The sequence below is a fragment of the Anser anser genome (assembly GCF_964211835.1).
Source record: "Anser anser genome assembly, chromosome: 5".
Classification (NCBI taxonomy): domain Eukaryota; kingdom Metazoa; phylum Chordata; class Aves; order Anseriformes; family Anatidae; genus Anser; species Anser anser.
In genome coordinates, this window is record NC_139725.1 from 13,976,153 (window position 1) to 14,002,844 (window position 26,692).

General features: G+C 53.6%; 2 protein-coding genes across 16 annotated transcripts in view; one reads left to right on the forward strand and one right to left on the reverse strand.

Moving 5' to 3' along the window:
* The first annotated feature begins 808 nt into the window (after positions 1-808).
* Positions 809-22,250, forward strand: TP53I11 (tumor protein p53 inducible protein 11). Of its 2 annotated transcripts, XM_083838754.1 has the most exons (8): positions 881-980; positions 8,955-9,128; positions 14,440-14,844; positions 15,676-15,734; positions 16,206-16,254; positions 16,686-16,782; positions 17,706-17,807; positions 18,851-22,250. In XM_083838754.1, the coding sequence occupies exons 3-8, from the start codon at positions 14,716-14,718 to the stop codon at positions 18,982-18,984; spliced, it is 570 nt and encodes a 189-aa protein (XP_083694880.1). In that variant the 5' UTR covers positions 881-980; positions 8,955-9,128; positions 14,440-14,715; the 3' UTR covers positions 18,985-22,250. The 2 variants fall into 2 exon arrangements, with proteins under 2 accessions (XP_083694879.1, XP_083694880.1); XM_083838753.1 differs by lacking the exon at positions 8,955-9,128 and having other exon boundaries at positions 809-980.
* TSPAN18 (tetraspanin 18) overlaps positions 22,242-26,692 on the reverse strand; it is a 110,911-nt gene continuing 106,460 nt past the window's right edge. For 13 of the 14 annotated variants that reach the window (XM_083838752.1, XM_083838740.1, XM_083838745.1 and 10 more), the window contains one exon: positions 22,242-25,840. In XM_083838752.1, the coding sequence (XP_083694878.1) occupies positions 25,793-25,840 (48 nt within the window). In that variant the 3' untranslated portion in view covers positions 22,242-25,792. The remainder of the gene's footprint in view (positions 25,841-26,692) is intronic. The other variant, XR_014585234.1, reaches the window with a different exon arrangement.

Consider the following 26,692-nt stretch of genomic DNA (forward strand, 5'->3'; position numbering starts at 1 on the left):
ACAAGCCTTCTGTTCCTACAAGGACCCCCTTGTGTCTGGGATGACCTCATCGTGCTGGACATTTCGGGACGCGCTTCCCCACTACGGTTTGCCCACGGGGTCAACGCGAGCTACAAGGCTCTCGCCCCACCCGGCCTCGATTTGTTTCCTCAGCCGGGCGCTCAGCCCTTCTCCTTCGTGTGGCCCTGCTCTGCACCAGCTCGAGGTGAGCCGCGTCAAGCACTCGCACCAGGATCCTCACGGGGAGAACAGAGCTGAAGCACCGCGGCAGTGCCGGAGCTGCCCGCCACCACCATGGCTCCGTGCGCTAATTGCCCTGACGTGTGCGTGCCCGCTGCCCGCTGCTTCACCATCCTCACACTTGACAACCTCATCTCCTGCCCTGAGACAACCGAAGCCGGAGAACGCCAGCGAGGCCCCGGCTGCCCCTGTGGGGGCAGCTCGCCATGCCAGCCTCCCTCTGCGCTCTGGGGAGGCCGGCGGGGAGCAGAGAGGCTTCAGCCCTGCGAGCCAGGCTCTTCCCGGCACCTGGAAAGGCGCTGGCAGAGCCCCTGTGCCACGTTGCTTCGTTGTTTTTCCCCATTACGGGGGTCTCCCCTTCCCTGCCTTGCCAGCGGGCCGCGACACAGCGGCGACAACACACCCCCGGACCCCGCTTTGTGGGGGACAAGGGGACGCGGGGGGCTCCCCCCTTGTGCCCTCGGGGCCTCCCCCGGCCCCTCGCCCTTTGTTCCCCCGACGGGGCGGCCGGCGGTGCCGGCGGAGGCAGCAGGGGGGTGGCAGCGGCGGCGGGGCCGCGGGCGGGGCCGGGGCCGCCCCGTCAGGCGGGGCGGGGGGGCGGGCGGCCGCGGTAAAGCGGCGCCGCGGCGGGGGCCGGGCTCAGTGTGCGGGGCTGCGCGGCGCCGGCCGCTGCGCTTCGCCCGGGTGCCCCGCAGCGCTCCGCCCATGGGGCAGCCGCGCAGGGCCCCCCCGCCGGGCCGGTGAGTGCGGGGACGGCGGGGCGGGGGGGGCGGGGTGACGGGGAGGGGGCGTGGGGGGCTCCCCGCAGAGCCCCGGGTGGGGGGCGTGGGGAGCGGAGGGTCCTGAGAGGGGCTGGAGGAGGAGGAGGAGGAGGAGGAGGAGGAGGGAGCCGCCCTGGTGGTGGGGGCATCTCAGCCCTGGTGGGGGTGGAGGGGAGGCTGGGATGCAGGGGGTCCAGCGAGGGGACACGCACGCTGTTTGGTGACGGCTGCCTCCCCGCACCGCTCAAAGGCTGGGGTCCCCCGTCGCATTTTCCCAGGCAGTGTCTGTCCCTTTTTGCTCGCTGGTGAAGCGGTGGGAGGACCGCGGGCCCCGAATGGGTGCCTCAGGTGCCTGGGTGGGGAGGCTGCCACCCGAGCCCTGTGTAGGTTGGGAGGGCGGCCTTGATGGATTCCTGTGGGATGCCAGGGATGGAGGGAGAGGGACAGGGCGAGGGCCGTGCTGCAGGATGGAGCTGGTGGTGAAGGGAGGCAAAATGGGGCGCAGCTCCCCGTGGCAGGAGGGGAAGGTGAGGTGAGCCAGCTCTCAGCGGGCTCTGCGTCCCCGTCTGGCTCTACCCGTGCCACCTGTGGGCCTGGCTGTCCGCTGGCAGCCATCAGGCTCTCCAGGTGACTTCTACCCCAACTCAGCAAACGGGGCTGAGAAAGAAGCAGCACCTTAATTCAGTGCCCAGTCCTTGTAGCTGGAGTCCTCAGGCAGCTGCCCAAGGGCCGGGGCCAGCCAAACCCCAGCTGCTGGTGGTTAAATGGGTACCGCTTGATCCATCTCCTCTGTCTGCACAGGCTGTGAGGTAAAAACGCCAGCAGCGACCAAAGCCTTGTTGACATAAGGGCTACCACCGGTACAGCTGAGCCATGAGAAATTACAGAGCACGCAAGAGCACTGGCTATTCTGGACTTAGAATAAATAACTTGCTGGGTAACTCTATCTGCGCTAAAGCGGAGTCTGCTGAGTAATGACGTTCAGGGCCCGTGGATGAGGAAAGTGTTCGCTTAAATAAATAGCAGTTACCCTTTAGACAGGGGAGCTTTTCCTCTGGGAGGAAGTTGTCTTAGGTCTTGGTGAAAACCAAAGCCAAACAAGATCCTCAGACTGGGCGTGGAGGTGCCTCAGCTGGCCATAACCATTCCCAGCTGGGATGCATAAATACACCTTGTGGTGAGCACATGGTGGTTTGTGGGGGAAGCCACGAAGGTGTCTTGGTGCCCTCAGCAGGGGCACTGGGTGCTGATGGCAGCTGGGAGAAGTGAGATTTGTTTGCTTTTAGATGTGTCCTTCCTTGTTCTGCGCCTCGTGCAGAGCGAGGCAAAGGGAGCTTCTCTGCTTGGGCGGCTTGTCCCAGCCAGGAGGCTGAAGAGATGGCGTCTGCCATGTAGTCTCAAACTCAAAATCTCGAACTTATCCCTCCTGCTTGTGGACCTGTAGCAAGGATTTATTGCAGAGAGGAGTAGGCAGAAGAGCACCTCCAGAGACATGCTTTGGGTGGGATTGGAGGAGCCATAGATCTGTGGGAGAATAAACCAGAGAGATGCTCTGCCTGGGGTCTTCTGTCCATTTGGAGCTGCTGGAGGCTGGGGCCTGATCCAAAGGGAGACGTTTCTCTATTCTCAATGAGCGCTGAGCGCTACAGTGTGCAAAATGCCCAGAGTACATCCTCAGCTGGTGGTTGCTTGTCCTGCAGCTCTCTGAAGGTTGGAGTTAACAGTAGGAGATGTGCCTGGGAGGGACCATTCCACCCATTTTCCTTGGAGCTGCCTGGATAGTGGTCTGCTCCTTGCCACGTGTGCGCTTGACGATGCCTCATCCGCTCAGCACCCAAACTTTTAATGAGAACTGCTCAAAATGCTGTCACAGCACAGAGCATCTCGCTCTGCGGCGGGCAGGATGGGCGCTCGCAGCACCGGGCTGTCCTGGCTGGAGCCGGGCGCCCTGCGGAGCTGGCACAAGTGAGAAGAGCCCAGTGGGACCAGGGGTGGGGGGCTGTGTCTTCCTGCTGCTATGTTTTTTGGTTTCAAGCCTTCCATGTCGCAGGGAAAAAAAAATAATAATAATAAAAAAAAGGCACACGTGCAGCAGAAAGAGCTGGGATTGTTTATGTTGTGATTTTGGCCTCGTGCCAGGGGGAATGGCTTGGTGACCTCAGCACTATTGGGACGTTATTTATAGAAAGATCTTCTGGGTTTTGTGTTTTTGACGTAGCAGTGCAAAAAAAAAAAGTCATGGGAGAAAAAGACCCAGTGTTGGCCCCCAAATACATCGGGTCTTTCTCCAGACCAGCAAAACCGAGGTGTAAGAGGTGACCAGGTGCTCCCCATTGCCGTCGCTTTCTGCCTTCTCTTGGAAAATGTGGTTTTGATTCTGTCCTGGAGATCACAGGCTCGCGTGAGTTTGCTCTGTGTTTGAAGGGTTATTGCTCAAGATGCTAAAAGATGTTCACAAAGACAGATCCAGCTACAGCTGAAGACAGCTTTGGAGTTAAAACACAAAGGGAAATGACAGATGACTTGCTGGCCTTCTTCAGTTTCTTCTGTCTGTGAAGCTCTGCCATCTGCAAGGGTTAATGCATCTCGGTGCCTTTCACTGCCCATCTGTGGCGCTGGTTGGTGCGGCTTCCCCCGCCTGACAGATGGGGAGCAGGAGGCTTAGGAGCTGTGTGGGGCCTTGCTGGATGACCCCACTGGAGTCTGTGCTGCCCCACAGCCCCTGCTCCCAGGGGTTAACCCTGCAGTAAACTTTCCCTCCTGGTTTCACGAGGTGCATACCTTTCTCGCTCTTGTCCTGCACAGTGCTTGGGTGCTCCTGGTAGATACATCTGCAGGTGTCTCTCTAGTCCTACGTGTGCAAAGCAGGAATTTCTTTAGCATGTTTGGGCATCGGTTTTGATGGGGAAATCTTTGCCTAGGCTATACCTGAATAATCTCTGCCAGACCTTGGTTTGTGCGCAGTGCTTTACCCAGCTCCTTCTGCGGGGCGAAACCATGGACCCAACACAAACAGAGCCTGTAAGGAAGCTCTGATCCAGATTCACCCTGACAGCCACTGTGGTTGCAGGGTTTGAAGGAGCAGAGATCTGTTGCCAAAAGGAGGAAGCAATCTAAATGATTGCTAGCGGGGTTTAGCGCTGAAGGTGAGAGGCTGCCTCTGATGGTGGCAAGCCCCGTGCTCCTTTCCTGGATTTGACCCAATAGGCTCAGAAGGACTGGAAGCTGCTGGGCTTCCTCGAAGTTGTTGTTAGAGATTTGATTTAAGATCGTCGAAGGCACTGAGCACGGGGAGGAAAGCAGTTAGGAATAAATCAAGCAGTGATTCAGTGGCCTGGTCCCCTGGGGAGTGGCATTAGCAGCATGAGTCGATGTCGCCGGAGATGTGCGCGCTGGAGTACCAGGTCACACCGGCAGCCTGACTGTTGGTCTGAAGGGATCCTGTGTTTGGAGGGAGATTAGTGAGAGTCCCCGCTGCAGCTGGCCGCTGCTGCCTGCAGGAGAGAAATCCCTGCTTTTCTTATTAAAATCAGGCAGCACTTAAAGCGCAGGGCCCGGGGCCTGGAGGAAAGCAGGTGCAGGCAGAGCACTACACAAAGGCTTGCAGCCGTGTCATTTTTAGCTGTATCCTGCCCGGGTTGAGAAAGTAAACAGTCTGAGGCCATGTAAGCAGCTGAACAAGAGACCTACAGAGAAAACCCACAAATCTTCAGGAAACTCTGTGGGTGACTCAGCCAGTGTTTTTGTCTGGGTACGAATTCATTCAGTAACCCATGATGGCAGCAGAAGTGCTCTCTTGTGCTGGTGCCACCTCACGAGTGAAGTACAAACCCCTGGCCTTCGGTGTTTCGTGGTCGTGGAAGGACTTGAGCAGCTTTTACAGCTGACAGATGTTATTTCAGGAATCCCACTGCTGAGCCCCCAGATCCTCCAGCCCTTGTTAGATGCTGCGGCCTCCTTCTGGGCTCACATCTGGGCCTGCTGTCGATGCAGATTGCTGTGACAAAGAGCCGGCAGCTTTCCTGAGCTCAGCCAGTGCTACCTAGCCCATGTTCATCGTGGCCAAGAAGATGCCTTGAGTCCAGCCCTCCTGGCCACTCTGCCTCGCTGCACGGAGCTGCAAGGCAGGGGTGTGCTCGTAGAAATGGCACTCGGTATCGTTGGCAGTAAAGGAGCCTCAGGAAGGAGGCTATTCACTTAGGAAACTGTGTATTTTAAAGGCTCCTGATTTTTAAGTCCCTCTGAATCCTGTTATCGAACACTTAATTTTAGCTGCCTGGCACTTAATTCAGGGTTATGTTCCAGAGAGACAGAAACACGAGCTGCCTCCTGCAAAGAGGAGAAGGAACTACAAAACAGCAGCGCTGAGTCCAGCAGAGCTAGGCGGCATTGGGTTTTCACAACCAGGCATCTGACATGTGAAAACAGCTACATTTTCTTTGTGTTTGGGAAAGGAGTTGCTGTAGAAGCCGCTTAGCAGCAATAAAGAGCACCCAAACTTTGCTTCACAGCAAGCAGGAGCCAAAGGCGATACCTGATGGGACTGAAGAACTGGGGCCATCTGTGTGCTCCTTCCCAGGTCGTTTTCACGGTGACTGAGAACGCACGCTTGTGAAGAGCAGACACCTGTAATGCACCCTCTCATCCTCCTCCCCTTGTGCCCAGTGCAAGCATTTGCTCATTGTGGTGTGTGAGCGTGTTCCTGCCTTGTCTGCTGGCATCAGCCCAGGTGCTGCGCACCATGCGTTCAACAAGCCCCTTCCGCGAGCCGCGTCGATGTGTGCCCTTCAGCTCTCCGGACAAGTAGCTTGGATTTAGGGTCGGTGTATGGGGAATTAGTAAAGCAGTTGAGCTCATCGCCAGCCAATTTATTCCCTGCTCCACATTTCCGGGCGAAGCGAGTGCCTTTCGTCAGCACTTGCAAAGAGCATGGGGGAGGAGAGACCGGCCTGCCGTCCCCAGGGCCACTGCTGCATGTGAGTGGCATTTCGGGCAGGGTAATGGGGAAGTGTTGACTAAAACGTGACACTTCTGTGCTGTGAGCAGGAGGCCGTGTTATGTGCTTGCTGATAGATACGCCAGGAAAGCAGTAAGTGTGTGTACACACATCCACGCGTACACAAGCTGATGGATGATGCTGGTATTACTGGGGCTTGCTGGATCCACGTGTCTGAGACTTAAAATTGTGGAAATAAGGGAAGGTCCTTGAACCAGCCACGATAACAGGAGAGATGTGGCAGTGCTGCATTTCCTGTGGTTGCCGATGTGCATCCTCCGTGGCTGTGACTAATGAGAGCGGGTTACTGAGGATGTAGCTTCTCCATGCCCGGCAGCAGGGAGGTTGTTGTCAGGTTTTCGTAGTCCCAGAGCGTGACTCTTATGAGATGTGCAGAAGTGATGTAGCGTTTGCTGTACTGAAAAGTTGAACGCTAGGATCAGGAATTTGCCTTGCCCATACGTATAAAAGCAATGAAAACCCTTGTCTAACTCAAAGCCTGTGGAATAAGCCTTTCCAGAAGCTGATGCAGCCCGTCCTAAAATAGGCACCTCTGGGGGATGGCTCCCCCTGCCTGTTTCCCAGATAGCCAAAAATAGGGAGGTGAAGAGAACCATAGGTTCCTGATAGATTTCATGCTTCCCAGCCCCACTCTCTTCACTTGTGAAATGTATTTATTCTGTGCTAGGGACAAACCATCTTGTCGTGATCCTCGCAGCACACACGTGCTGGCCTTTTGTGGAAGCTGGAGAACCACTCTCACATCGGAGGCACTGTCTCTTTTTCAGTCTGCAGGTTCTTTATATTGTTTCCTTTTCCCGATGAAAGCTTTCGAAAGGGTACTTGTGTGCTGAATACCCACTGCTGATAATGCACATTATGAAATCTGAAAGGAAGGTTGAGATTAAATGTCACACACTTCACAGTCGGGGAATTCAGAGTCTTGTTGATCCGTGCACAATTCGGGGGCTGACAGCTCATGTGTAAACAAATGTGTGCACGTACACACACGCGTGCATGCACAGGGTGATTTCCCCTGACTTAGCAGCAAATAAAAGCAAAGTCAGGCTTGTATGAGCTGCTTGCTGGGGGGTGAAACAGCATTTGTGGGGAAAGGCTCTGGGTTTGTTGGGGCTGCCCTGCTTGTCCTCCTTCTGTGGCACTGCCCTGAGCTGTGGCTGTTGTGGTCTTCTGCAAAGGGGTGCACTCTGCCAGGAGGGTCTCCCGAGAGCCGCTGGCACATGTGCAAGGGCAGTATCCTTGAAGAGCTTAGGTGGTGGCTTTGTTTTTCCAGGAAAAATGGGAAAATGGAGGAGAGAGGGGTCAAATGATTGAGTTGGGGTTGCATGGAGGGCCAGCAAGTGCTGGCTTGTGAGTTAGCGAAGCCTGCGGTTGCTCTTTTCCCACATAGCCGGCTATTCAGAAGTTTCCCTCTTCTAAATCGGTCCTATCTCCTGTTTGCCCAACACGGGGAGTTCTGCATCTAACATTTTTAGCATTAACCTGTTGCTATAGAAACCAGCAAGGTGTCAGAGGGAGATTTTTGCCACTCGGGGGTAGGCTACCAAGTAGCTGAAGTATGTGTTGTACTGGGAGGCCGTCCCCGTCGCTTTTTTGCTAAGCAACTCCCCGAGTCTGTCTGTGCTTATTTGGAGTCTGAGGAGCCACGAGGGAGCGATAAACCTGAAGTTGCAATTGTGTGCAGATGAGCAGGGCTTAACGTTGGCGAATTGCTTAGGGAGGAAGTGAAAATGTGGTCCCAAGCTGCAGGTGAGGGCTCCGAGCGGTGCGCGGGGTGGTTGGGGCCGAGGGATGAAAGCTGGCATCTGCCTCCTGTGCAGCAATGTGGTTTAACAGGACGTGGGATGTGAATGTGTAGCATGAGATGCTCTGTAACATAGGGTTGGTGAGAACTCAGCTGTTCACTGATGGCCACCAAGGCCACCTCCTGCCAGGCCTGACTTACAGGACTTCTGCGTTGTAGAAGCAAATTTGATTTGCAACGGGAAACTTGAGTCCTGAGAGGGTCTACGTGTGTGGGGCTCAGGAAACGACCTGATCGGACCAAAAGGCAATCTCCCTGCTTAATGCAAACTTATTTGTCTGCCTGTTTTTCCCTGCTTGTGTGTGCCTTGACTGCACATCTGGTCATATCATGGCAGAGGGTGGCAGAAGAGGAGCCCTTTTTTAAAGAACAGAGTAAAAACCTGCTGGTGCTGGGGTGCTCTGAAACAGCCGTTCTCGGACCGGGGCTGCAAATCCATGTGCAACACAGGTCAAAAGTCTGCTTTTAGGGTGCAGGAGTGGTCTGGCTGTATTGGTTTCATCTTCCATTTCGTATGTTTGTGGCCATTTTCGTAGCCTCTAAATTGCGGTTATTACATTGTGTGGGGTAAGCTACTGGACTGCAGATGCAGAAATAATGTTGGTGTAGATGCAGTTCGCTGTCTTTTGAGGGAGACTCCATCAAGAATGGCTTTGAAATTACAGTCCTTGGCGATGACGCACAGAGGGATGTTGCCCTCGCATGTGGCGGAGGGCACCAAATCTTCCTGATGGTAATTTTTTTATTATTTCCTTTTTGAGTTCTGGAAAGGGGCAGAGCTGTAGGGTGGTTGGGAGGAAAGGGCATTGGCTTCCTGGGGAGTGCACGAAAGACAATTGTTGAGGGTTTGAGGCTGGATTTGTTTTGTGGGGGGATGATTTTTTTTTTACTGGTGCTTTTTTATTTTTTTTTTCATTTTGTGTGTGTATATATAGTTTTTATTTCTGCTTCTAATGTTTCCCTGTAGAAATCATCTGCAGGACAGATGGCCCGCTAAGCTGCTGGGACTGTCTCCCACAAACACCTGTCTAAGGCAGCTGGGAAATCAAAGATGAATTTTTGTCTTTTAATGCTCTTAAAGGAAAACCGAGCCTGTTCCTGATGCATTTTATTTCCTTCCACATCCTCCCAGCTCCCGTGTGTCCTGCTGAACTCGAGCGCTTGGGATGTTCAGCTGATGATGCCCAAGTTGTCTGAGTTACCCAGAGAGGAGTAAATGCACCAGGCGTGCCTGGCCGAGCGTGCTGGATGTGTCAGACAGCCCGGCAAGCTGCTGCTGGCTGCAGGACAGCATTTCTTGTCCGAGGTGAGCCCAGCTGCTCTTGCTCGCCGTTGGCGTGTTGCTGCAGGTGGTACTTAGCAGGACCGGGGCTGCTGGGTTTAATTATAGCTCCTGTCTGAGACACTAATAGAGCAACAGAGCTTTTCTGTCTTCTGCTGGGGAAACCGAGCACTTCACAGCTTTTGATTGCTGTGTAACACTTCCCGTGACATGGAAAGAAACTTTCCTGTTCCCTCTGCAAGAGGAAATTGGAGACCTGTGGGCAGTGAGATCCTGGAGCTGAGATGCAGCCCCCAGACTGCGGCTTGGCCTCGGTTCGTGGTGCTCCTTGGGATAGGATGTTTCTGTCTCCATACTGCCCAGCCTCACCAGAGCCTCATCAGCCTTTTATTCTTCTCTCAGCCCCTGTCCCATCCATTTGCCAAGGGAGGGTGTGTCTGAGATCCCACGTTTCTCCTTCCCCCCTCCTTACACAGACGGGCATTACCCAGGTGCAGGCAGCCCCCTCTTGTCTCTGCAAAGTCCCCCTTCAGCTAAGGATTAGCTGGGGTTAGCCCTGGGTGTGTGTGTCTGAGGTGTCTCTGTGTGGTTTGCAGGTGGTTTGGGCTTTGAGGTTTCCTCTGGCTTCTCTGCAAGAGATGGTCTGGAGGCACAGCAGAACGAACGTGCCTTTTGGCCTGTGCCTGCTGGAGCTGCTTAAGGAAGCAGGAGGGCTGTGGCAGAGCCGGGGGATGAACTTGTGGCAAGAGATGGTTCCTGCTGGCATTGCAGAGGGACTTCTGGACTTAAAGGGCAGGTTTTCATGTGGGAAAGGAGTCCCATGTACCAGGCAGGTGAGAAATCTGCAGTATCCCTGTTGCGTGGGTGTACGGACTGTGCCAGACTGGGCAGGAGCAGCAGTCACGTCGTACTGCCACGCTGGCGGAGTGCTAATTGTTTCTACTGCCTGAGCATCTGATTATTTCGGCTGGATCAGGTTTCATTCCCCGTAGCTCCCTGAAGCTTCCTGACCTGCAGAATTGGTTTGGGGAGTTTCTTTTTGCTAGGCTGGTGAACTTCCACTCCTCATCCTGGGCAAGGGTTGCTGTGCATTCCTCCCAGCAAAAAATGCCAACGATCCTGTTACTGTTTGAAGATGTTGGGAGCAAAGCCGTGTGCTGCAGCTGGCAGGGAGGATATCCACGGGGAGGTGGGGAGAGGGATGCTCTGCCTCAGCTGGCTGGTGGCAGAGAGGTCTTCATCATCCGAATCCCAGCTCTGGAGAGAAATCTAGGCAAAGAGCTGGCTCACGCACCGTGGGCTTGGGATGTGCAGCCGCAGAAATACAGCGCGGGATGGCTGTACCTTGGTAGTTACCTGGCTCGGGGGTCTCCTCCAGTATTGATATCCCAGGGAAACTTTTATGAGGTTGTTTGGATAGGATCCGTAAAGGTGCCTTGTGGCTCTTGGGTGTGTGTTTTGGGTTAGACACGGGATTTATCTTGCCCCTTAGGATTTCAGAGTCCTCAAGTGTCAGATTTTGCTAACTGAGAGATTTTCTGCACTTACAAGTGAGCATGCTGAGACTTTGTATGTGTGTGTAGGGAAGGTGTCTTAGATCCCGCTTGATGAGGCAAGTCAAAGGTTTGCAGGAGCCAAAGTAACGAGTACATCTTTGGATCCTGTCTTCAGTCTCCTGGTGTTTCCAAAGCGGGGATGCCATCTGTCCCTAGGGTGCAGGGCTGCAGTGAGGCGAGATCGTGAGGCACCAAGATACTTTGGTAATGAGCCTCTTGGAAAAGAAGAGGAAAGAGAGGACTTTGCACATACTGCTTTCTGTCAGGCAGCTCTTTCCCTTTCTGACTGGTCTTGCTCTTGCACGACTGCTCTGACCTGTGCCCCCACTGCCTCTCTTCTTTGCCCTGCCCCTGTGCTTGAGCCCAGACTTTGTCTCTGGCCATGTAGGTGCCTGGAAACCTCTCCTGGGGCCTCCTGCCCTGGGTCTTGCTTTCTGCTGGGCGGTGGGGCAGCAGGCACAGCTCAGCATGGGGGAAAGGAGCTGGCTGCTGTCCCTAAAGATGGATCTCTTGCTCACACAGCCTCTTGTTTGGAGACATCTGTTCCAAAATTGCAGTAATTAGGATGTAAACATCTGTGCTCCCTTGCTGGGTGCCTTGGCCACTGTGGCTGCTCCTGTGGCATCAGGGATGAAAAGCTGCTCCATATGGCACGGCTGCCTTAATCTTCCCCCCACAAGCCGGCACAGTGGAGCAGCTGAAGGGCTGTCCGTTGCGATGAGAGGGAGCGGGGCAGGATCTGTCCTGGCCAGCCTGCCAGCCCTTCTGCGGGAGCTGCTGGCAGGGAGACCATTTAGCACTTCTGCTGCCATCTCTCTCTTCCCCTGACGCAAGAAGGCATGGTTTTACTCTCGTGGCTCAGTTCCCACACCTGTGAAATACCTGTAGCGGCGTTTGCCTCTTCAGGTTGGGTGAAGAGCACCCAGGGCTTGCAGAGCACAGTGGTGACGTGTGGTATTGTACAGGGGCAGTGCTGCATCTCCGTATTTACCGGTGTCTCTTGACCTACGGTCCATGAAAGGTGCTTGGGCATGGCAGGTTCCCAGTCAGGCTGCTGTAAAGAGCCTATGTCCACTGCAGGAGTATAAGAACTTCTTGGTCAACATCAACAAATGAAGGTGGGCTCAAGGCCTTGGGTTGCCTCTGGCGTGTTGACTTGAACTCTGAAACCAGAGCTTGGCAGGAGAGCAAGTCTTCTCCCCGGCCTCAACGTGGCAGAGCAGACCAAGCTTACGGCCAGGGTAAATGTACTAACCTTTCACTCGTCATCCCGGTTCAACTCCAGTTCATCTTTATTATCACTTACCCTGCTGGCAGACTGGGAGGGTCCTCAGACCCTTGGAGCGAGCTTTGTGGTGCCCCCACGAGCAGCAGGACACCTCTCTCAGCTGCTCAGCAGCAGCATCCCGAAGCTGTAGGAACAGGGGCCGGTTGTTCTGTCGCTGCACCATGCACCTTGCTCCTCGCCAGACCTCCCTCGACGGGCACGCAGCTCTGGCTGCCGAAGCATCGTCAAACATCCTCTCCTTCTCCACTCCTCTTGCTGGGAGGGAAGCAGAGATGCTGGGGGAAGAGCTGTGGAGGTGGGGAGAGATGGAGCTATCTTTAGCGTGGCACCGGTGAGGTTTCTTTGCACCACGAAGCAGTAGCTGTCACAACTGAGTACAGTATGCAAGGGGACAGATGCCGAAAGAAGCCTGTGAAGAAAAGGGATGTTGAAATTTAAATAATAATAATAAAAAGCTTTCAGCTTTGCATGGGCATTGCCAGTCACTGAGGGGGGCAGAGGAATTTCCTCTATGCAGTGATTAATGTACGCAGCCACTGGGATGCTCAGAAGGAGGATTGAGGAGAAAATCACGACAGGAGGAGGTGGAGGTTCCCTTTTGAAAACGCACAGGCTAATAGAAAACATCCTCCAAATTCTCAGTGTGTCAGGATACATTAATGTAAGTATAACGCTTTCAAATGCTCAGCGTCTTCTATCCGAATGTCATCGAATTAGTGCTAATGCATTTGTTAGCTCGTTATTCATTAATATTCAGTACTCATTAGACTGGCTCTTTCCCTGGAAGATGGGGATAATGAGACGTGGGATTGGCTGCAGGGCTGTGCCATAGCTGTGCTTAGCACAGTGGGAGCGTGGTTTTTATGTAGCAGAATGGCCTTCAGTGATTATTTTATTGGTGTTTCTAGCTGGCTTATCCTGTCCCAGTTCCTGGCCACTGGTTTACCACAAATCAGTGGAAATTCTTAACGGGAGAGCAATGTTAATAATGATGTGGATAAATTTCTACCAACTCATGCCCCGAAGGCAACTGGCAAACGCAGTTGATGAAGCCAAATTTTGATCTGTTTGCCTGTACTCAGAACTGCAAAACTGCCTTTGTAATCACAGAGCCATTTATCTCTCGCAGCCTGCGAGTCCTCCCTTTAAGCCCTACCACCTTCCTTTACTTCATGCCCTCAGGATGCTCTAGATCTGAAGATGTCTTTTTTCTGCTTTCCCTATCTGAAAGGGTCTTAGTAAATGTTTGAGCATTGGATTCAGTCGTTTCGTTGTCACAGCGAGTCCTCTTAGATTTGCATCACAGAAAGATTTATGTTGGCATGCCCTGGGAGCCTGCCGAAGTGACTGGCTGCTCGCGCGGACAAAAACGGGAAAGTTTTCCTGGGAGATGCAAACCCTTCGCGAGGTAGCGGGAGAAGGCTTGTGTGCGTGATGCCAAAATAACTGACACCTCTCGTTTCATTACTCCCCGGAGACTCGTGAACTCTTTAGACACGAGCATAAATTCTGTCCTCGTGGGACAGCCATGGGAAAGTGCAGCTGGGGCGAGGGATTGCCTGTGCCTGAGCCCTGGGCTTGTTTGGACCAGATGAGCTGTGTCTGGTGCCCGGGGGGGGGGGATGACTTTTTTATGGGTCTCTTGGAGGGTGAAGTAGCAAATGGAAAAAAATGTTTTTGTGTTCAGTTGAGCCGAGATGAAAGGAAGACAAATTGGGAGGAAGGACTTTGTGAACCGAGAGTTTCCAGGGTTTTATGACTGGATAATGATACAGAGTGATTTTTCAGGGACTCCTGACACCTCTACACGTACAGGAAAGTTGTCTTTCCCACCTTAGCTTCTGTCAGCTACCTCTATCTTGTTCTTTTCTTAGTATTCCCAGTATTTGTACTCTATTTGCTGTCATCTTCTGTTTCTCAGGAAGCAACATGTTGTCAAGGAGGATCTTGCCTCTGGTTTCTTGTAGCTGTAGGGCTGGTGTGCCCTGGCTCAGTGCAGGGGCTGCAGCGTCTGGGGGGGGGGAAGACAAACGAACGTCTGAGACCTGCATGGCATTTTGCCTGAAATGGCAACCGAAGGGTGTGATGTATGGCAAGGAGAAAGTCATTAAATGATGCTCTGCTTTTTGTCTTCAGTTCCTCTTGTCTGGGAAGTGTTTAATGATGCTTAATTGCCCTAGTCTAGGAAGCAGCAAAGAGGTACCACGCTCCTAATGGGCCATGGACACTGCCTCACGCTGGGATGGGCTGGAGCGTGGTTTGTAGGTCAGGCCCACTTAGAGCACCTTCTGGTGAAGCTCGGGGCTGCGCTCAGCACGGAGGCGCACACACGAGACATGCCGATGGGTGGAAAGCTGGCGCTCGCACCGTTCCCCTGCCCCTTTCACAGGGCTGACGGCAAAAGCTGGGGTGAAGGGTGTGGGGCAAGGGAGCATTTCAGTGCCTCTGTCCCCACACTGCTGATGATTTGGTTTTGTTCCCCCTCTGGCAGGTCACGGTGACGGCCGATGCGTTGCTCTCAGACCGGGACAGCTTCCCCACAGCCCGCGATGGGCCGCCTGCAGCCAGCCCCCAGCACCCTGCCCTAGAGCGGGCCGATCCTCCCGCGCCGGGGCGATGAGGAGCTGTCTGCCGGTGTAGCAGCCAGATTTCCGTGCTTTTAAAAAAACTTCTGATGCTCTGTACCCTGCGAGGTTTCATGTGAAGTGCTTCCCGCGGCCTCTCCCCTCAGCTGTCCCGCCGGCGGGGCAGAGGCCCGCGCGCCGCCATGGCGGCCAAGCAGCCGCCGCCGCTGATGAAGAAGCACAGCCAGACCGACCTGGTGAGCAGGCTGAAGACGCGCAAGATCCTGGGGGTCGGCGGCGAGGACGACGACGGTGAGGTCCATCGCTCCAAGGTGAGGGGTGCTGGGCAGGGAGGGGTTCCTCATCCCACCGTGGGGTCCTCCGTGCTGCTGTCCCGCAGCGAGGAGGCCACTGCTGCGGGAGGATGGCCAATAAACCTGTGAAATATCGCCTGCTGGCAAACCTCAGCACGTGGCAGGCCCCTGGATAAAACCTGGTTAATTTTTTTCCAGCATTTACCTTCTGCAGCCTCTCTGGCAAAACCAGAGCTCCCAGCTCCGCCAGGCTCATGCACGGGCTGCCGTGACAAGATTAATGCTGCCCTTTAGCAGAGACGGGCCGTGCAGCCTGGTGGAGGCACAAAAGCCGCCTGAAACCACTTTTCATAGTAACGCAGCGAGCTCTGTCTTTAAGTTGCTTTAATCCACTGGTGAAATGTTATTGTCGAGACACCCATTAGCTAGCTCGGAGCTGGTGGTACCAGCTCAAAGCTCACCATAGTCCAGCACCGTGCCCTGGAAACCGGGGCAGCGATTAAAGTGGCACGGCAGCACCTCTCTGAAGAGGCCCGAATCGCAAACAAAGGCACGCAGTCTGTTTCAGCAAAATACCAGCGCTGGAGAACAAGGACACGTCCCTCAGGAGCCCTGTCCTGAGTGCCCCCTGGAGAGCTCACTGGCAGGATGCTTGCTTACAGGGGAGCCGACATGGAGCTTGCTTACTCCACCCCGCGCTGAAACTCCTTGTCCTCATCCTCTTTTCAGCCATCTTAGAGATAAACTGCTACGTGGGGTTAAGATACGTGTTGTCTGGTCTGAGGTATGTGGCGTAAAGGCTGGGGAAGGGTCTGCTCAGTCACCTTGTGCCTTTTGCTTGAATTTCAGATTAGCCAAGTCCTGGGAAATGAAATCAAGTTTGCTGTCCGGGAACCCTTGGGGCTCAGGTAAGACATGAGGCCACCTCAGAGCAGGGCCATCAGAGGGCTGTTGGCCACAGTGTCCCTGACACCAGCTCTGTCCCTGACACCAGCCTCACTGCTCCATGCAAGGGCTTCTCAGGACTGCAGGAACATCCTGGCTCTGTTTTCTTCCCTCATAAACCAGCCTGAGGGCCATGAGCTCCAGTCCCTTGGCAGGAGCTGGGGACCACAGAGAAGCTCTCTGTCCTCTTTGCAGGGCCGGTTCTCTCCTCTGCTTGGGTGAGGGGGGTTCAGCTCTGTATTGGTAGTGAGGCTCGAGCTAGCAGTGTCTGGGGAGCCACGTCTTCATGCAGAAGACCCAAGGCTGCCTCATTTGGGTGAGGAGGGAGGTCAAAGGCTAACAACCATGCGGACAGCTGGGAATGCATCGTGAAGCAGGGGCGACAGGCTCACCCCCGTGCTCACTCTGGGCCCTCTGTTTTCCCTCCTGTGCAGGGTCTGGCAGTTGGTCTCCGCCATCATGTTTTCCGGGGTGGCCATTATGGTAAGTGAGGGCTGCAGTCCTGGGCACCACCAGCTCCTGGATGCCACAGCGTGGCTCCTTGGCTGTTTATTCCCCCTCCTCTGCTTTCAACAACTGCCGCTGTTTTCTCGTGAGAGGCCTTTGCCCTCTCTGCGTCTCTGTAACGGGCTTGCCAGCAGTGTCCTTGGCCGTTTGTTCCCATTGCCAGAGTCTGTTTTCATTAGCAGGTTCATAAACCACACACAGCACGGCAGCCTCGGTCACAGAAGCCGGCCTTGAAGCCAGCAGCTGACACACTGATGTTTCTCGCGCCTCCTTAATTCCCAATTTCCTGGCCGATGGTTCTGGTCACATCATGTCTCAGTGTCAGAGCACCACTTTCCCCTGCCTGAGACAGCACATTTTGATGGCTCTGGGAAAGTGCTGCTGAGTCTCTCCCATGCCTCTGCCAGGCCCTCGCTTTCCCTGACCAGCTCTACGACACCGTCTTCAACGAGGAATCGGCGAGCAGCAAGACTCCCATCCGGCTCTATGGAGGAGCCCTCCTCAGTGAGTGCTGTGCCAGTATCTGGGGTGTGATGCTGCCCTGTAGAGCAATGGGGTGAGAGGCCAGAAGTGCAGGAGCAGACAAATTCTGCGTCTTTGGAAACAGCTGCTGTTTCCGAAGGAATTATTTGTTTACAGGTCTCTTGTAAAGCTCAGCCTCTGTTGCTTTTTCCTAGCAAGGTCTCAGGCTCCCCGCACGTATGGTAAGAAGTGCTGTGCACACTGAATACCTGGGGGAGTAGCTGCAAGTACCCCAGCAGAGGGGGATTGCAGATGGGCCAGGAAATGGGGTGAGGGGGTCTGGGCTGTAGCTGGGATCAGGCTGTCCTCATGGGAGCAGAGAAGGGGCAGGTGACAGCATCCTGCGACTGCGGTGCCTGGGAGGGCCTCTTGTATGGCACAAGAGACTGGGCCAGAGGAGAGGGTGAGGGGCTTGAGGGGAGCCTGGAGAAACCCTCTGGAAAAGAAAATGGGTGGAGGAATGAAAACACGGAGGGTTGCTTAGCTCTGCACCCTGTGCTGCAGCCACTGCTGCTCCCAGGCCGCGAGGGAATGTGTCTGCTGGGTGCCCACCCAGCCTGGTCTCAGGCTGGCACACCGCAAAAGGACAGGCGGGTGCCTGCAGGGAGTGTTTTTGGAGGGGTGGCTGGGCTTGAGGGCAGGCAGCCTGGGTGGGATGCCCTTGGACTGGCGTGCTGGTGGCTGGCTGCTTCCCGCAGGCTGCAGCAGCATCTCGTGGGGACGGCTGGAAATGCAGCAGCCGCACCAGGCTAGGGGAGAGCGCAGCTTCTGGCTGCGCTGCTTCCATCTGCATCCCCCCGTGGGGGCCAAAACGCTTCACCTGGGGGGCAGGCAGGCGGGTGGGCTGCCCCTTCCTGGTGGTCCTCGCCTTCCCTCAGGGCAGCTGTGCTGCTGTCCCTCCCCAGGCATCTCGCTCATCATGTGGAACGCCCTGTACACGGCTGAAAAAGTCATCATCCGCTGGACCCTGCTGACGGAGGCGTGCTACTTCGCCGTGCAGTTCCTGGGTGAGTAGCTGGGCTGGGCTGGGCAGGAGCAAGCACGGGACGGGGGGCGTGCTGTGTGCCCATGCTCAGGGTGGGCAGGAGGGAGTGTGTGCGGCTGGCATGTCCGTGGTGGCACCCAGCTCCAGATGTCCCCGTGCTGAGACCCATCAGTGTTACAGAGGGCTCCTTGGCCCTGCTGGACTGTCAGAGAGAACCTGGCTCTGGGCACACTTTCCCGGCCAGCTGCTCTCCCTTTTCCTTCCCTGTCGGATAGCCTCTGCCTTGGGCTGCTCACTGCAGGGTGCCCAGGACATATCCCTCTGCCAATTCATCCGTTTTCCTCCCTAAAATGTCCTGGCCTTTGTAGGCAGCACAAGTCACCTCCTGGAGCAGACTGCCTAGATTCTGGGGCTAACAAGAGAAGGCTGTAGTAAATTACATTAAAAGGGGGGGGGACCTTCAGTTGTGCCAAAAGATAGAATAATAGTTCAGCTGATTTCTATGAAGGCTTTTGTTTTTTTGTGTATGTGTGTATTGGCTGTTCACTCACTGTGTTCTAAGGTAACTTGTGTTATTAACCAAAAAGGGAGCTGCTCAGAAAACAGGTAGTGTGAGTGGACTATACATGTTTTATTCATGCTCCTACGTTTGACAAATATTTATCAGATTTATCAGCACTGGAGTGGTTAAACCACAAAGCAACATGCAGATTCCACAATGAAGACCTGAGCAAATGGGAAACTCACATCTGCTCGAGTTCATGTTTCAGGCTGGCTACCTGAAGGCAGAATTGCCTTTAGGGAAGTGTTTCTATAAACGGGACCGCTGTGGCCCACAGGCCTGTGCCTAATTTTAAAGCTGTCAAATCAAGCTGTGTAAGAGCCCGTGTTGCAGGTTTGCTGAGTGTGAGACTGGGCCTGCAGTGAAAGCTTTTGCATTCACAAGTCTCAGCGGGTCCCTCCAAAAAGCTACATTAGAGGGCAGCAGAAAACAGCTCTGTGCTGCTCAGATCCGTTTGTTTTTCATCACCAACCTCTGCCTTATCTCCCTTCCTTCTCCTCCAGTTACCACGGTTTCCCTGGTTGAGAGTAGCCGGATAGCCACGGGTGCTGTGCTCCTCCTGGTCAGCCGAGTCCTCTTCGTTCTCATCAGCATTTATTATTATTACCAAGTTGGACGCCGTCCCAAGAAAGTCTAATTCCTGGGCTTTTTGTCATGGGAAGGGTGGGAGGGGGGGGGTTGTGTCGGTAATTTTGCATTTATAATTATAACTTTTTTTTTGTTAGTCCCTTTTTGTTCTTAAATGGTTTCCTTTTCCACTTACCGGCATGAATCAGTGTGTAACCCGATGCTGGTGGCAGAGCCAGGTGAAAATTTGGGGAGAGCAGCGTCGTGCGGGTCCCCCCCTACCAGCCCCTCTGCGGGAGGCAAGCGAGGAGCGCGAGGAAGGCTCAGGGAGGTGTACAGGCCTGGCAGCCTCAGGGAAAAGAGCCGGTTTCCCGGGGGAACTGGCTGATGGGATCACAGGCTCTGAAACCATTGAAAAAAAAGCACAAAACAAGAAACAATCCCTGAGGAGAGAGGGAGTTAAGGCAACCAGTGAAGGACTTGGCTACTCCCCCGGTAAGCGTTGCACCTGCCTGTTGGAGTGTGTCCTCGTGTGTACAGCCTGCGTCCCCTGTAGCACGCACTTGCTGTTCACCTGGCCGGGAGCTGGCTGTAGCTCAGTGCTGTGTCTGAATTTGCAAACAGCTGTGTTTTCCTTGCTGCCAGAGGTGCCGCACCGGCTTTATTTTTTTCAGTGGGTGCTGTGCAAATCTTGGCAGGAGAGACAGCGAAAACTCCTGGTTTGTTCCCTTTGCAGGGCTAGCACTGGGAACAGCGGTGCAGCTTGAACTACAGTATGTGAGAGGCCAAGGAGGCTGTTGGGAAAAGCCTGCTGAGCACAAAGACATCCCTTTGCTTGGGACGTTCTGTGATGTTTCTAAGCTGGGCTCCTGTCCCCTTCACCCCGGAACATTTCCTATAACCGCAGCCCTACTGATGGTCACAGCAGGGGTAGGTGTGAGGCAGAGGGCCTGACACTAGTGGAATAGGGGCTGGAGACTGCTGTGGTTTGCAGTAGTGAGAGCAGAGTGAGCATCAGTGCGGCTGCTTGCGTTAGGCTGCAGCCTCCAGTGAGAGGAGTCCTGCTGCAGGAGACCGTGTTCCAGCTCTGCTACAATGTGGGCATCGTGGCATCTCTCCTTTTGGGACTAAAGGACCAAAGTTCATGGCATTACAATGCTTAGGACACTACTTAACTGGGATGAAGAACAGCAAGGCGTGAGGGGACATATGAAGGCTTTGTTGTCCTCTAGCGCAATCAAGGCAGGATGTATGTGCTTTACTAGTCAGTGGCCAGTTTCTCCAACACCTACGAGGCTTAGCAGCAATGGCTGCCTATTTTCCTAGTGCTGTCCTTAAGGATTATCCCTGTCCACAGCTGGAGGCTGAATTTTTCTCTATGGGCCTAAAGGCAGAAGGGCTGTGTACAGGATATGGACTTCTTATTCAAGTGCTACTGTTGGTGGGATCAAAGCATGCCCTGGAGTAGAGCTGATGTCCCAAAATCCTGGTAGAAAGCTGCCTCCACAAACAGAAGTGCTTGTGTGACCAACAGACCTCAAACCACTGGTGAGACTGGGATCCATGGCTGTTTGCTGTTTAATACCTTAGTATAGTTAGAAGAAGCTAGCGGGTAGTTACTGTATGGTGTGTTAGTGTTTTTGGCGTTTAGAAGCAGCTGCATCAACTTGGGACACTGTGTGCAGTGCACCTACTGGCCATGCAAAATGTGTGTCAGGTCAGAAGTAGTGGGACCAGCAGACTGGTTCAGTCTGCAACTCTAAGTAGTTTTTTTCAATGAAATAAATCCACCGCAGAGGCAACATCCAACAGCAGACTAAATGCTGGAGCTTCCCAACGTCTCCCTGCCAAGCTGCTTTCAACATGTCCAAGATACAATAGCGAGCAACTGAAATTTATATTTAAGAGGAGCCTTCCTGTTTAGGTGGAAGAGATGGGCTCTGGGAGGGAAACCTTTTCCCTGTGAGGCAGGAAATGATGATGTGCAGCCCACAGAATATCACAAATGAGAACGAAGGGTGCTGCATGTGGGAGCTGGAACGTGGCAGGCTGTGGCTGTTGCTCTCACCCTGCACACTCTCTGCATGGGCAGCAGAGGGGCGCGTGGCTTCAGTGCAGCCCTGCAGCTCTAAGTGTTGGTATAGGTAAGTGAAGCTTGATTCTTTGTGTTTTGGGGGTCACATGAATGTATACACAGACTGATCGGAGGGTTGGGGGTGGGAAAGACAAGTAAAACTGACCAAACCAAAAGCAATCTTACAGAAGGAGATGGAGGGCCGCCTTAACGCTGTACTCTCCCACCCATGTTGGCTGCAGGACCTAGGATCTTAGTTAAGCCATGACTCTGGGTCTGTGGAGAGGACTGCCTCAATAGGGTACCTTAAAATGCCATCCAGCAGGTGAAAGAAATGAGTCAGCACACAGGTCTCTTAAGACTTCTTGATGGTTAAGTCAGGTGGGGGTGGGCAATGAAAGCTTTCCCATGAAGCTTTAAATCAAGTGAGGTCAGATTCCTCTTCGGTTCCCTGCTTAGCAGCTGTCTGCAGAACTTAAAGCAGCAAGCCACTTCTTGTTTTGCCATTTGATGTCTGTCTGCAGCACTGCCAGAAACCAACTGTGAGTGTTTGTCTTCACTCTGATGCGAGCAGGGGAAAGGAGGGAGGAGGATGCTGAAGCTTTTGTACTGAAATGTGTCCCCGAGGACAGCATTTTCGGGACTGTGGCTGCAGGTGGCAGCTGAGCACATAATTTGGGATCAAAAGCCTGAGGCAGCGCTTCAGGCCCTTCTGCTGAGCGAACTCCATCTCCACGGGCCTGTTTCCTTATCTGTTCACATGTGCAGAAGGCTTTGGACTGCTGTCATCTCCCACAGGAGACAGTTTGCACTGGATTACCTGCTTGCAGTTGTGTCACGCTGTGCGGGGCTGAAGGTCGTGCTCTGCAGAGGGCCGTGCCCTGAGCAGGCACAGGCAGGACTGAGGCTGACCCCGCTCCTGCTGGAGAGCGACCCCAGCCTGGCATTCCTGGAGCTCTCGCTTCCAAGGGCGAAGAAAGCTCGCATTCACATAACTCTCTGCATCGCCTTATTTACGCCTAACCAACATCTGGCAAACTGGACCTGGTGACAAAAGAGAGGCTGTCTGTCTGTCTGTCCTAAGCTGGCCAATTCTTTCTGGTCAAGAGTTTTTACTTGGGGGGAAGGGGAGAAGGAGACACGTCAGTTTATACCTCATTTTGGCTGCTGTACCTGAATTTATTCTTTCTCCTTTAGTAAGAAAGTGACTGTACTCAACACCAAACAAATAGTGAAAATTAAAGCCGTTTCACTTCACTGTCACAATATCTTTCTTTTATTTCTTTTTTTATTTTTTTTTAAGAAACGCACACAAAAACCGTGCAGAGAGTGCTTCAGGCTTGTGTTCTGGTTTATATTACCAAAAAAAAAAATCCTTTCAATATAAAAAAAGCATTACAGTAGGGAATACAGGATAAATAAGCTCCACTATCTAATAAAAAGAACATTTACAGTTTTTTAAAATAGATTTCAAACATCATTATTTCACACGCAGCCCTTTCCCAGGCGTTTGTGACGGTCGTTTGAGCATTAAATAACAGCCGGGAGGCAGGGGTGCGCAGAGGGGCCGTGGGCTCGCAGGCACAGACTGCTCTCCACAAATTACATCCAAGGTGCGTGGGCTGTGGTCACAGTGCTACAGCAAAGGAGCCAGCAGCTCCCTCCGGTCCCTGGCCCACCCAGAGCTCTCCAGCAAGCAGCGACACTCGCTTGAGCCCCTGCTCCCAACAAAGCTGTTAAAAAACAAATACAAAAATACAGTTGTTTCTCCTGCCTACTGCTCTGAAAAGAGAAAAAGCTACTGTACAACAGAGGGGGCAGCCACGTAACCACTGGACAAAACCAACTAATTTACACGCTTTGCCATACAACAGGAGTCTGGTTTCTGGGCTTGCTTGTTCATTAAATTCCCCTGGGAGAAATTCCTCCTGCCCCTTACCTACTTCCACGGGTCCTCTCAGATTTGCATGGATCTTTACAGCAATTTCCACCTCTCGTTTAAGATGTGCTGCCTGGCCTTTGCTTTGGTTTCAAGCTGTGTTCCCAGAGGCACGCTAGCCAGCTGCAGAGAGGAGTTGAAGTCTTCATCCAGAAAAGAGCAGAAGGGGGACCAGACAAGGTAAGAGAGGGGAAACAACTGTGCAAAGGCCAGAACAGTAGAACAAAGGATCTTTTGAAGACAGAGGGACAGCCCTTAGGGAGAGAGGGGATGTGAAAGAGCTAAAAAACAGAGGAAATAGTATAGAATTAGGAAAGCCAAGGAGAAATAAGCTTGCAGCAATCCTACCTCGGTCTTGTATATTTATGCCTTAGTGCACTGGCTGCTCTGAGAGTTAATCCCGCATGTGAAGAAAACGTCATGAAAAAAAGGGTGTTGATTTTGTTTTTTAACTTCAACCCCGCCCCACCCTGCATAAATCGAGGTGTTTTCCTTCCAGGCTCTGCCCTGAGACAGCCAGAACTTCTCAAAACAACCTCAAAGGAAAAAAAAAAAAACAACAAACAAACTGGAGGGGTGATGGGGTGGCATTTTTGCTTTTCCTGCTCACCTCCATCCAAGTTACTATCTCTGCTCACGGTTTTGTTCCCCCTTTGTGAATTGCTCTACCAGAACAATCACGGACTAGCTCCTGAGGCAGAAGCAGAACAGCTAAGCTTTTCTCTGTTCATTTGGCTCGTGCGGCGGCCCATTCATTCCCTGGAAGATCACTATATGCAACAGATTTTCCCTATCTTAAGAGCAGCACCTGCTGTCGGGTACAAACACTGCTGCTTTTTGGCTAGCAAAATTGTTTTCCTTCATTAAACAACAGACCAGAATTTAATGCTAAAATGCATCATTAAAAACAGGTCCAGAGGGAAATCGTTCAGAAAAGCTTTCCACGAGGTTTAATGCAACATCTGAGGCCACTCAGCAATCCCGGCCTCACTCCGTTGCTGCAATATACTCATGGCAGTGCAGGGGGGCTGCTGCTCTACCTGCCCGGCCCCCCTCCTGCTGCTGAGCAAATAAATCGTTGTTCTCAAATGAAGCCTGGAAAAGCTCTCACACCTCCTCCCTCTTCCTTCGTACCCCCGATTCCCCAACCTGGATATTTAGCCAGGAGCTTTGTTTACTACGAACCAGTCTTTCAGCTGCCTGCCACCCTGCCTTGCAGCCCCTGCGCGTGTATCGGCGCGGTGCCCCTGGGAGGGCTCCAAGGACGCAGAGCCCTGCTGCCTTCCCCCTCCGTAACCCTCGCCAGTGGTTACAGCTCTCAGAGGGGCTGGTTTAACTCTAAAAGCACTCCTCAATCTGCGACTGTGAGAAGGCCCGAGCTAAACAAGGAAACAGCCTCGCTCTGCTTGGGGGTGGACCAAAGAGTCTGAGGTCAGGGAGCGAGCTCGTGAGTAACGAAGCCAACAGGGGCTGAGGCTTCCAGAAGAGAGGAAGCCGTGACCCGTTTGGGTCGGCAGTCACCAGCAGCAGAGAAGCAGCCGGGGCGGTTCGGCCGCACAGAGTGCTCTCAGAGACGGTGTGGGGCCTCAGCACCACCTCAGCCTCTGACCAGTGCTCACTCCCAGGCACGTTTCTCAAGTTCGCTTCCAAACAAATCGGTAGATAACAACTATCTCAAGTGAGGAAATGCTCTCGACTAACACGCAGGCTAAAACAACTCTGACTTGATGCTTTCGTTGTGAGCCCATGGGAAAACCTCAGGGGAAATCCCCTGAGCAGAAGTGACGCCCCAAGGCGATTTAAGGCCAGCAGCAGGGGAGTGGCTGACAAACCTCAGCCTCTCCCACCCAGCACCGTGCCTGGAACTCCCCTTGGGGCAGGAAAGCATGTAGGAGTCCACTGCATGTATCTACGCTAACAGAGCACCACAAACTATTTTTTTGCAAGTACAAAGTGAAAGGCAAAGGCTGACAAGGTTTAAACGCTATTTCCTCCCCTTCTCAGGAAGGCATCAGTATCAGCTAATCTTGACCAGAGCCACCCGTTTTCCCAGGGGATGGGAACACAGCAGGTAACCACTTGCTCTCTTTTTCACAACAACAAACAGTAAATCTAAAAACGGAAAGGTAGGCACCAAATTCTTGACCATCAGCCAGCCTTAGACAAGTCCCATTTCTACGCGAGACTACTGTGCCCCTGCTCGAGGCTCCAGAGAAAAGCCAGACTCACTGAAGTGTTTGACTTCTCTGACAAGTTTCAGGTGATAGGGGCAAAGCTTCCACTGAAGCATGTGTGTTTTCATTTTGTGGCTGGGAATTAAAACCAGAATGGTGCAACCAACAACTGCCTATTTCTTAGAGCCGCCGCCACCACCACCACTTGTTTTCAAACCCACCTGGGCAGTCACAGACTTCGGCCAACCTGCTGCCTTATCCAGCCCCCGCGTTGCTGTTCTTCAGTCCTTTGTGTCTAAAGCATGATAAAGTTGCAAACAGCAGGCACAGCCTTGCGCTGACAAGCGGGAGAGGCAGTCGTGCTCCTCCTCCCGCTCCCCTCTGCAGGCTCTGTCCTTCGTTAGTGCAATCAGCTGCACTGGGCTCTTGCTCCACGGCTGCTGCGGGTGGCTCTGGGCAAGGGTCTGGTGTACAGTGTAGTGCACATCACCTCAAAGTTCCAGCCCCTGAAGTACAATCCTTTTGGTCATTCATATATTACAACCCTCTTTTTTTTTTTTTCCTTTTCCCCCCCCTACCCCGTTTTGTTAAAAAAAATAAAGTTTTTTGGATGTTTTCAGGTTTCTCTTTCTTCTGATTTTCCTTCTTTCTTCTGAGCATGTGGGGAATGTGTTGGTTCACAGGCCGCCTCTTACTGGATCCCTCGGAAGAGACACATGGCGAAGACCATGGCGAACAGCTGGAAAGGGGGGAAAGAAGAGGGCAAAACCAAAATGAAGAACCACAAGAAACAGCTGCATCTTCGAGAAGAATGGCAAAGCCCTCCCCAGCCCCAGGACCATTCCCATCCCTCCCTCCTGCCCAGCAGTCAGCGATGTGATGTGTCGAGAGGCCTCTTCCCACCACGCAGGGGAGGCTGTGGGAAAATGCTTTTTGCCTGCAGGGGATTCCCTCCCTTCCAACTGGAACTGCTTCTGGCTGCAGCAGCAGCAGCCTGGTTTCATTCCCAAGCTGCCCTGGGTGTCACAGCGGAGCTCTGCGCTCCGCTGCCTCTGCCCAGGGGCGGGGGCGCACTCGTGGGGGGCTGCTGGGGCCCTGCCGAGCTCCCCCTCCTTTGCACAAGACGTGGCCCTGGGGAAAACACCTGGCCTTGCCCCAGCCACGCTGTCAGGTAGCGCTCCTGGGCTAAGGTCCTGTCTGGTGGAAGCCTGTTCTGCAGAAACACCAGCAAAGAGCCAGATGCTAATGCTGGATAATGGAGGTGCTCCTGAGCCAATACATTTTCAGGCTCTAAACTGAGCTTTTAAAGCAAAGGCACAGTTCAAACACATTAACCAAGCGACACAGCGGTCAGCTTGCTGGGATGCTGCTGCAGTGAGGACAGAAATCACGTCAGGTCCCGAGGCAGGCAGCGGGGTCCCCAAAGCCTCTGCGACTGGCGCCGCACAGCTGCAAACTGCGGCAGGGCCAACACGAGGCGGCACTGCAGGCTTGCAGCAGAGGTTATTTCCCTGCCTCTTGTGGCAAGGGACCAAGCGCCCATCTCTCCCTAGGCAATTAAAAGCAGAAGCTGATAACCCGTCCGCAGGCT

Coding starts and splice junctions, on each gene's coding strand:
- TP53I11 (XM_083838753.1), top strand. CDS start 14,716: ATGGCGGCCAAGCAGCCGCCGCCGCTGATGAAGAAGCACAGCCAGACC. Junction 15,735..16,205: donor CGGGAACCCTTGGGGCTCAG/GTAAGACATGAG, acceptor CCTCCTGTGCAG/GGTCTGGCAGTTGGTCTCCG. Junction 16,255..16,685: donor TTTCCGGGGTGGCCATTATG/GTAAGTGAGGGC, acceptor TGCCTCTGCCAG/GCCCTCGCTTTCCCTGACCA.